At 33.6% G+C, this 11,261-nt stretch overlaps 1 protein-coding gene across 6 annotated transcripts in view; it reads left to right on the top strand.

Moving 5' to 3' along the window:
* Csmd3 (CUB and Sushi multiple domains 3) overlaps positions 1–11,261 on the top strand; it is a 1,179,548-nt gene that overhangs the window by 1,079,924 nt on the left and 88,363 nt on the right. For all 6 annotated transcript variants that reach the window (XM_031358937.1, XM_031358936.1, XM_031358940.1 and 3 more), the window contains 3 exons: positions 5,937–6,125; positions 6,495–6,641; positions 9,058–9,246. In XM_031358937.1, the coding sequence (XP_031214797.1) occupies positions 5,937–6,125; positions 6,495–6,641; positions 9,058–9,246 (525 nt within the window). The remainder of the gene's footprint in view (positions 1–5,936; positions 6,126–6,494; positions 6,642–9,057; positions 9,247–11,261) is intronic.

Below are 11,261 nucleotides of genomic sequence, written 5' to 3'. Positions count from 1 at the left end.
AGAAAATAAATAAATTAAAAAATCCTGCTCCCTGCCCCCTCCCCATGCTCACCAACCCACCCTCTCCCACTTCCTGGCCCTGGGATTGCCCTACACTGGGGCATAGAACCTTCACAGGACCAAGGGCCTATTCTCCCATTGATGACCGACTAGGCCATCCTCTGCTACATATGCAGCTGGAGCCATTAGTCCCACCATGGGTACTCTTTGGTTGGTGGTTTAGTCCCTAGGAGCTCTGAGAGTATTAGTCAATTCATATTGTTGTTTGTCCTAAGTGGCTACAAACCCTTCAGCTCCTTGGGTCCTTTGTCTAGCTCCTTCATTGGGGATCCTGTACCCAGTCCAATCGATGGCTGTGAGTCTCTACTTCTGTATTAGTCAGACACTGACACAGCCTCTCAGGAGACCGCTATATCAGGCTCCTGTCAGCCACCACTTGCTGACATCCACAATAGTGTCTGGGTTTGATGAATGAATATGGAATGGATTCCCAGGTAGAGCAGTCTCTGAATTGTCCTTCCTTCAGTCTCTGCTCTATAGTTTGTCTCTGTAAATCCTTTAATGAGTATTTTGTTCCCCCTTCTAATAAGGATCGAAGTGTCCACGATTTGTTCTTCCTTCTTCTAGGGTTTCATGTGGTTTGTGGATTGTATCTTGGGTATTCCACACTTCTGGGCTAATATCCACTTGTTAGTGAGTGCATGCCATGTGTGTTCTATTCTGATTGGGTTAGCTCATTCAGGATGATATTCTTCAGATCCATCTATTTGCCTAAGAATTTTATGAATTCATCATTTTTAATAACTGAATAGTACTTTATTGTGTAAATATACAATCCATTCCTCTGTTGAGGGATATCTGGGGTTCTTTCCAGCTTCTGGCTATCATAAATAAGGCTGCTATGAACATAGTGGAGCATGTGTACTTATTACTTGCTGGAGCATCTTCTGGGTATATGCCCAGGAGTGGTGTTGCTGGGTCCTTTGGTAGTACTATGTCCATTTTTTTTTTTTTTTGAGGAACCACCAAACTGATTTCCAGAGTGGTTATATCAGCTTTAAATTTCACCAGCAATGAAGGAGTGTCCATTTGTGTACACATTCTCAACAGCCTCTGCTGCCAACTGAGTTTTTGATCTTAGCCATTCTGACTGGTGTGAGGTGGAATCTTAGGGTTGTTTTCATTTACATTTCCCTGATGACTAAGGATATTGAACATTTCTTTAGGTGCTTTTCAGCCATTCGGTATCCCTCAGTTGAGAAATTTTTGTTTAGCTCTGTATTCTATTTTTAATGAGGTTATTTGGTTATCTGGCATCTAACTCCTTGAGTTCTTTGTATATATTGGATATTAGCCCTCTATCAGATGTAGGATTGGTAAAGATCTTTTCCTAATCTGTTGGTTGCCATTTTGTTCTATTGACAGTATCCTATGCCTTACAGAAGCTTTGCCATTTTATGAGGTCCCGTTTGTCAATTCTTGATCTTAGAGCATAAGTTATGGTGTTCTTTTCAGGAAATTTCCCCTGTGCCCATGTGCTCAAGGCTCTTCCCCACTTTCTTTTCTATTAGTTTCAGTGTATCTGGTTTCATGTTGAGGTCCTTGATCCACTTGAACTTGAGCTTTGTACAAGGAGATAAGAATGGATTGATTTGCAATCTTCTACATGCTAACCTCCAGCTGAGCCAGCACTATTTGTCGATAAGGCTGTCTTTTGTCCACGGGATGGTTTTAGCTCCTTTGTCAAAAATTAAGTGACCATAGATGTGTTGGGTTCATTTCTGGGTCTTCAATTCTATTCCATTGATCTACGTGCCCATCACTGTACCAATACCATGCAGTTTTTCGTTGTTGTTGTTTTTGTTTGTTTTTATTATCACAATTGCTGTGTACTATAGCTTGAGGTCAGAGATGGAGATTCTATCAGAAGTTTTTTATTGTTGAGAATAATTTTTGCTATCCTGGGAATTTTGTTATTCCACATGAATTTGCAAATTGTTCTTTCTGCCTACGAAGAATTGAGTTGGAATATTTATGGGGATTGCATTGAATCTGTAGATTGCTTTCAGCTATATGGCCCATTTAACTATATTAATCCTTCCAATCATGAGCATGGAATTTCTTTCCATCTTCTGAGGACTTCTTCAATTTCCTTCTTCAGAGACTTGAAGTTCTTGTCAAACAGATCTTTTACTTGCTTAGTTAGAGTCACACCAAGGTATTTTTTATTATTTGTGACTATTGTGAAAGGTGTTGTTTCCCTAATTTCTTTCTTAGCCTGTTTATCCTTTGTGTAGAGGAAGGCCACTGATTTGCTTGAGTTAATTTTATATCCAGCTACTTTGCTGAAGTTCTTTATCAGGTTTAGGAGCTCTCTGGTGGAATTTTTGGGGACACTTAAGTAAACTATCATATCATCAGCAAATAGTGATAATTTGACTTCTTCATTTCCAATTAGTATCCTTTTGATCTCCTTTTGTTGTCTAATTGCTTTGGCTTAGACTTCAAGTACAATATTGAATAGGTAGGGAGAGAGTGGGCAGCCTTGTCTAGTCCCTGATTTTAGTGGGATTGCTTCAAATTTTTCTCCATTTAGTTTGATGTTGGCTACTGGTTTGCTGTATATTGCTTTTACAATATTTAAGTGTGGGCCTTGAATTCCTGATCTTTCCAAGACTTTTATCATAAAGGGATATTGGATTTTGTCAAATGCTTTCTCAGCATCTAATGACATAATCATATGTTTTTTTTCTTTGAGTTTGTTTATATAGTGAATTATGTTGATGGATTTCGGTATATTGAACCATCTCTGCATCCCTTGGATGAAGCCTACTTGATCATGATGGATGATCATTGATGTGTTCTTGGATTCAGTTTGCAAGAATTTTATTGAGTATCTTTGCATCGATATTCATAAGGGAAATTGGTCTGAGGTTTTCTTTCTTTGTTAGGTCTTTGTGTGGTTTAGTTATAAGAGTAATTGTGGCTTCATAGAACGAATTTGGTAGAGTACCTTCTGTTTCTAGTTTGTGGAATAGTTTGAGGAGTATTGATATTAGATCTTCTTTGAAGGTCTGATAAAACTCTGCACTAAACCCACCTGGTCCTGGTCTCTTTTTTTGGTTGGGAGACTATTATATTAATGACTGCTTCTATTTCCTTAGCAAATATGGGACTGTTTGGTTCTTTCATCTGATCTTGATTTAACTTTGGTACCTGTTATCTGTCTAGATAATAATTGCCCATTTCATTCAGGTTTTCCAGTTCTGTTGAGTATTGACTTTTTTAGTAGATTCTGTTGATTTTTTTTATTATTATTATTCTTGGTTTCTGTTCTATGTCTCCCTTTTCACTTCTGATTTTCTTAATTAGGATACTGTCTCTGTGCCCTCTAGTTCGTCTGGCTAAGGGTTTATCTATTTTGTTGATTTTCTCAAAGAACCAGCTCCTTGTTTGGTTGATTCTTTGTATAGTTCTTTTTGTTTCCACTTGTTTGATTTCAACCCTGAATTTGATTATTTCCTGTAGTCTACTCCTCTTGGGTGAATTTGCTTCTTTTTGTTCTAGAGCTTTCAGATGTGCTGTCAAGCTGCTAGTATGCTCTCTCCAGTTTCTTTATGGAGGCACTCAGAGCTATGAGTTTTCCTCTTAGGACTGCTTTCATTGTGTCCCATAAGATTGGGTATGTTGTGGCTTTATTTTCATTAAACTCTAAAATGTCTTTAATTTCATTTTTTATTTCTTCCTTGACCAAGTTATCATTGAATAGAGTGTTATTCAACTCCCACTTGTATGTGGATTTTTCATTATTTATGTTGGTATTGAGGAGTATCCTTAGTCTGTGGTGATCTTATAGGATGCATGAGATTATTCAGTCTTTTTGTATCTGTTGAGACCTGTTTTGTGACTGATTATATGTTCAATTTTGGATAAGGTCCCATGAGGTGCTGAGAAGAAGGTATATCCTTTTGTGTTAAAATAAAATGTTCTATAGATAAATCCATTTATAGTTAAATCCATTTGTTACATACCTCCTGCTAGTTTCACTGTGTCTCTGTTTTGTTTCTATTTTCATATCTGTCCATTGTTGTGAGTGGGTGTTGAAGTCCCCCACTATTATTGTGTATGGTGTAATGTGTGCTTTGAATTTTAGTAAGTTTTCTTATATGAATGTCAATGGCCTTGCAATTGGAGCATAGATGTTCAGAATTGAGAGTTCATCTTGGTAGATTTTACCTTTGATGTGTATGAAGTTTTACTCCTTATCTTTTTTTGATAACTTTATGTTGAAAGTCAATTTTATTCGATTTTCAAATGGCTACTCCAGCTTGTTTCTTAGGACCACTTGGTAGGAAAATTGTTTTCCAGCCTTTTACTCTGAGGTAGTGTCTGTCTTTGTCACTGAGGTGGGTTTTCTGTATGCAGCAAAATGTCGGGTCCTGTTTATATAACCAGTCTATTAGTCTTATGTCTTTTTATTGGGGAATTGAGTCCATTGAATTAAGAGATATTAAGGAAAAGTAATTGTTGCTTCTTGTTATTTTTGTTGTTAGAGTTAGAATTCTGTTCATGTGGCTATCTTCTTTTAGTTTTGTTGAAAGATTACTTTCTTGCTTTTTCTAGGGTGTATTTTCCCTCTTTGTATTGGAGTTTTCCATTTATTATTCTTTGAAGGGCTGTATTTGTGGAAAGATATCATGTAAATTTGGTTTTGTTATAGAATAGCTTGGTTTCTCCATCTATGGTAATCTAATATTTTGATTAAGTGAGATTTAATGCCAAAATCGTAGAACTATATACATGCTAGTTGAATGAGAAAATGTCATGTGACTGATTTCCACTCTATCAAAACCTTAAAAAATTTTGAATTCCAATGTTTCTATGATCATTAAAATCTCTGTAGTGTAAACACTGGAAGAGTGGTACGATTTAAAGTTAAAAGCATTTAACAATGTTATAAAGAATGCTTTGTTATAGTCATGTCCTTCATTTTAACAGAAAGTTTTGGTTTATACAAGCTTTAAGCATGTTTCATATATATGGATTCATTTATGAGCAATGTGGTTCATAGTGAACAATTTTTCACTGAAAACCCTATGATCTTTTATTTTATTTTTTAGATGACCTCTTTGGTGTAATAAAGGCCTGATAATTGAGTCTCTATTTTCAAATCCAAATTAAAATAGATGAATGCATTATTTTTTCTAATATTCAAATATTGTAAACAGAAGAGTTAAAATAATTAAGAGTATTGGGAAGTAATAGACCATAATTATGTTACTTTGTTATTCTTGGAATGTCTCATAATGAGCAGAAGCCATATGAAATACGAATTTGTGCTTTAGCCAATATATATTAGCCAATATATAGATAGGATCTGGAGCTAATACCAGAGCTTCAGGGTAACTTCTGACTAGATACTAAATAAAGTCTTCAATGTTTTAATTACTTTCCTGAGAACATAAATAACTTTGCACAAAATCAGCCTTGAGAGAATGCTACTTTATTACTGGCCCATGTACCTGAGTGAGTTGAAAGTATAGGAAGAGAAGAAAATTTGTTAAAAATAAGAACAATAAGTATGAGACTAACTATGATATTAGGGAGACAGAGGGAAATATAAAAGAATACAAGAATAATTGGGATAGTGTGAAGAATTAAAAATGTATTATCTTTTTCATAGAACTATTTCTCATAAGTGCATTTTCTATGTAATAAAAAGAAGAAATAAATGCTATGAATTTTAGGGCTTCACTTCATATTTTAATTAGTACCTTAATAAAACTGTTATTTAACACAAATTTTTATTATCTTTAATAATAATTTCACTTAGCTATTATCTTCTTTGTAGTTAATGAATATAAACAAGCATTTAGTATTAAAAATATGACTTTTGTTATGTTCCTAAACACTTGTAATGATGCCTTCTTTTACAGTGCTCTGTCCTGCCAATGAACTACGTCTGGATTCTACAGGAGTTATATTGAGTCCTGGATATCCTGATAGTTACCCAAATTTGCAGATGTGTGCATGGAGCATCTCAGTGGAAAAGGGTTATAACATCAGCATGTTTGTAGAATTCTTCCAGACAGAAAAGGAGTTTGATGTTCTTCAGGTGTATGATGGTAACCATGGGTTATATTTCCTGTATAATCATAAATTTAGTCCAAATATCCAAACCGTACATGTGCATGTTCAATACAAACATTTGCTTTTATCCTATAGATGTTTTTAATGACATAGACTCCATTCTATATGAAGAATATAGTTTCCTTGACAGTTGTTGTGAATCAAAGATTAAAGAAAACATTAAAATACTTCACATTTTTCATTTATCATTTTGTAATAGTTTTCCCTTATTATTGATAAAGTGCATTAAATGTAAAAATATAAACCTTTGGCATTTGATACTACTGTAAGAATATAAACACTGGAGATAAATGAGGATATAATCATTTGTTTATATCTATATTGTATTATTTTTCTCTCCAAAGGACCAAATATTCAGAGTCCAGTGCTCATTTCTCTCAGTGGAGATTATTCAGCTGCTTTTAATGTAACAAGCAATGGTCATGAAGTATTTCTTCAGTGGTCTGCAGATCATGGCAATAACAAGAAAGGCTTCAGGATAAGATACATTGGTATGTGATGTTTATGACTGCAGCAACTATCTCAACTGAGATTGTTATTAAAGAGTTAAGATATGGACTGAGAAAGACTCAGGAGTTAAGAACATGGATTAAAAGGATCTGTAGTCTTCTTACAAGATGGCTCCTTATTTTCTGTAGCACCTCTTATTGGGAATCTGTCACATCTATTGATCTCAACTTGTGACAAGCATGTGTTCTATGTACATACATGCATGCAGACAAACACACATAGAAAATAAGATAAACTAAAAACAGAGGAATCTAGCTATAAATATTTTAAATGTTAATAAAATTTACACACCCTCCATTGTTGTTTCTTGAACAATTGGAGGTAATCTTTCTACACCTCAATTTCATCTATGATGGAATAATTCCACCCCACCCTTTAATTGACTTTCTCTCACACTAAAAGTCCATAGGGTGTGTACTACTTAGATCAATTATTTAAATTAATTAATTATAAATTAATTCAAACCGAATGTTTGGAATGTTTTTCAATAAATTTGTTTCCCTTAACTCTCTGAAAACAGTTGTATCATAGTCTATGTATCATCTGATCTCTTAAATAACTAACATCGAATGACTTTAAGCAGAAACAATTAAAATATCTTCTTTCAGTCAGTCTACATCTTTTGTAGTACTTGCTAAAGTATCATAACTGTTGAAAGACAAATCATTGAGTACTATTGAAAAACTGCAATTAAAAAAAAAAAGAACTTTGACCAGGAGTGGGCAGTGAGAGGGGTATAAAGTGAATAAGTAAAATAATTTAAAAAAATGTGAATTTGAAAATGATACTATCATGATAGTATCATGATTTTTAATATCAAGATAACATCATTTATATGCCCTCCTTTTCATAATAAGGTATACATACTATTTTTAAATAAAGGTAGAAAGTTGATGGTGTTTGAATATAAAATATTCATTATATGAGGTATGCATTTCTTTTCATTACTATAATCCTAGATGATAATAGAAGCTATGAATCTGGGCTAGAAGAATATGTCTTTCTTCAATGTTGAAATTATACTTACCAAATGTTGATCACTGTGAACCCTTCAACTATAAATGTTTTGTAAACAGCTTTCATACAGTTCTCAGTTATGAACAATTTATGGCTTTCACTGTATAGAGTAGATACTGGCTCATTTATGTGAATTTAAATACTTATAAATTATATACCTAAATAAATATGTACATATCTTTACATATGATGTACAGATAAAATAATTCTGCCTTGTACTTTTATTTAAAAAAATGAGTTGATAATTTTAATTAGATTGTAATGGCTGTTTTTATATCTTAAAAGTAAACAGCCACATTATTGATTTACTTACAAAATGTGTATCCTAACCAATCTGAAGATGAAAGGAGGTTCTTAAAATTACATGTATGCTTGAGGTACCCATAGAATTGTTACTCAATGATTCATCCATATGAAATTCTTCAACTTTATTTTATATTCTTATAAAATTTGAATTTTGTCACATTAAATTACATTTTATATTATTTTAACAAAATAAAGAAAAATTGTCCAAATTAAAAAATTATAAGGAATATATTGATTATAGTGTAAGTCAATTTTTATTTTCACTAACATCCATGGCAAATTTTGATATAGGTTTAAAGAATGCACTATTTTTAGCTATCAAGAAGTGTTTGTCATGGTAAATATGTACTTTTACCTGTTGAAAGTGATAGTTACTGACATATACATTCTAAATTTAATGTTATGACTATTTATCTCCCATTTTCTATGTCACCAGATGACAGTGACATTTCAAAAGCATAGCAATAATGTGACAAGTTGATTGGTCTCTAAAATATGTATATAGAATTCTACAGACATTATCTTTTGTCATTTTAGACTTCATGAAAAAGAAAGTTTTATTTTATTGGCAATATCTATAATGCTATAAGTAACCCATCCTATAGGAAAGGGTAATAGAGCATCAAAGATATTTATGAAAAGGAAAGTCCATTTTAACACTCGTCAAAATGAAACTGATGCCCTACTATGATACAATCTCTGAAGACAACCTCAGTGTGGTATGTAAATTACAGACTCTACCATATCTTCCAAGCTATGGCATTTAGGTCCTTCAGACAAAAGACAATTCAGCTTTTTGAATTCAGTGCTAAATACCAGAGCTTTTGAACATTCACAGGTGAGCGAAAGCCTTTAAAAGCAGGAGACATTTTAGATGATAATAAAAATTAGTAGAGTCTAGGGATTGTTAAACACCTTACAAAACATGAAAATAGAGATTATAAAAGAAATTAAAATGTACAAATAGCCATTGAAATAAAATAACAACTGATTAATTGCACAATTGTTTAAAAGCTTGGATGATAAGGAATGTCTATTTGTTAATTATCAGTGATTATTTTTTTCTTTGAAAAGCCTTGTACTGTAGCACACCAGAATCTCCACCTCATGGATACATCATCAGTCAGACAGGGGGACAACTGAACAGTGTGGTTCGTTGGGCCTGTGACCGAGGGTTCCGACTTGTTGGGAAAAGCAGTGCGGTTTGCAGAAAATCATCCTATGGGTACCATTCATGGGATGCACCAGTCCCTGCCTGCCAAGGTGAAGTATCTTATCCCAAAACAGACACGTGAATTATTACAAATTAACCATACATTTCTATATTAATCACAAAATAGGCAATATTAAATATACAAATTTAAAAGCACATCATAAAAGCATGCATAGGCCAGTCCGAGCCCCCACCCCCAACCCTGGGTGCACATATCTAGCAGAAGATTGCTCTGTGTGGCCTTAGTGGGAGAGGCTGCTCCTAATCTGGTAGACACTTGATGCTCCAGAAAAGGGGAATATGGGGTTGGGGGGAATGAGGGTGAGGAAAATTCTCTTAGAGGCAAGGGAGAGGGGAGGGGGAATAAATCTGTGAGGAGGGACCAGGAGGGAGAAGGATGCAAATAAACAAAATAGTTAATTAACTAAATAAAATATGTTCAAAGAAAAAGCACATCATAGAGCCTTCCCTGGAAATCAGGCATAACAATGTAAAATTGATTGCAAGACATACAAAATTTGACAACATCTCTTGGTGTTAAGTGATCTTTGAGTCAAAAGTATATACTTAAATACATATGTTAGCCACAAACTTATTGTATCAGTTGCTTTGTAGTGAGAAAATTATGGAAATTGACTTAGTGTATAGAAAGATAGTAGTAAGAATGGAGAAGATTAACATAGATAGCACAAAGTATGCAAAATTATGCTCTCAAAGAACAAATTTCTGAGAAAGATTCTGTTTTTATGGTTACTTTTTTCCTACTTTCTAACTCAACAGGAATTTATTCCCATTCTCATCTGTAATTTTTTACAAAGTAAAACACTCTGTGGGCATTGGATCTTGTGATAACAAAATGACATTCGAACTTTTGATTAAGATGTCATGTGAAAAGGAAATTGTGTTCTTGAATTTAGGTAGTATAAAAAAGTCAAAGTATACTTCAACTAAACAAAATAATGGCATGAAACTTAAAATTCTCCTGCCCTTCTCAAGCGAAGTTTCTCAGTGTAGTCCTAGCTGTCCTTCAACTCCCTCAGGAAGCCAGACTGGCATTGACCTCTTGAGGTCTAACTGTTTCCTCTCAAGTCCTGGGAGTAAAGGTGTGCATCATTGCTACCCAGCTTAATTTAAATTTCTTATAGTATTTAATTCATCACTTTATTTTCTCAAGATGAAAATTTCATACACACACATATATATGTATGCACTATAAATTATCTCCATATGTAAACCAGAATATAAAGATCTCTGAGGTAATGCTTTTGTCTCCAAATGTATAAAGGAAGAACAATTTCAGTAAATGAATAATGCTAGTAACTATCATATAATATGATAGAGAGCTCACAGAAAAACCAGCTGTAAAATTTGTAAAGGAATAGTTGATCTCATGTTATAATTATCATAGGAAGTACACTAACCTTAAATCATATATCATTTCAATGAATATTAAAACATTATTAAGATTAAAAATATTTTAAAATTACATTATAGTTATATAAAGATTGTTCATGAGTATATATTTTTCATTATGTATATATATAATATATAATCTTTAAGTAAACTTTAAATTGAAAAACTTAATATAGTTATAGTTTTCATTAGGTTTAATTGGTTTAATTGTGTTTGTGTGTGTGTGTGTGTGTGTGTGTATGTGTGTGTGAATGTGTGCAGGTGAACACAGGTGTATAGTTACTGGTAGCTTTAGATGATGCTGGAACTGGAGCTTCAGGTGGTTGTGAGCGCCTGATCAGGACGCCACTGAATCACCGAATTTATTTTAAAAGAAAATCATACTAAACTTTCTGAATGTTTTCAGTTTCTTTCTAGAGCCAATGCTATAATATCACTAATTTTACATATATACTATCAAATTTGCACATGGTGAGTCACATTACCTTTTTATAATTTTTATTTGACATTTTCTGTTGTTACAATAAGCATGTTGGGGTATTATTGAAAAAAATCATATTTGGCCGGGTGGTGATGGCACACGTCTTTAATCCCAGCATGTGGGAGGCAGAGGCAGGCAGATTTCTGAGTTTGAGGCCAGCCTGGTCTACAG

The sequence above is a fragment of the Mastomys coucha genome, unplaced genomic scaffold (genome assembly GCF_008632895.1).
Source record: "Mastomys coucha isolate ucsf_1 unplaced genomic scaffold, UCSF_Mcou_1 pScaffold7, whole genome shotgun sequence".
Taxonomy (NCBI): domain Eukaryota; kingdom Metazoa; phylum Chordata; class Mammalia; order Rodentia; family Muridae; genus Mastomys; species Mastomys coucha.
Note: the sequence above shows the minus strand (reverse complement) of the source record. Positions and strands in the feature narration are given on the sequence as shown.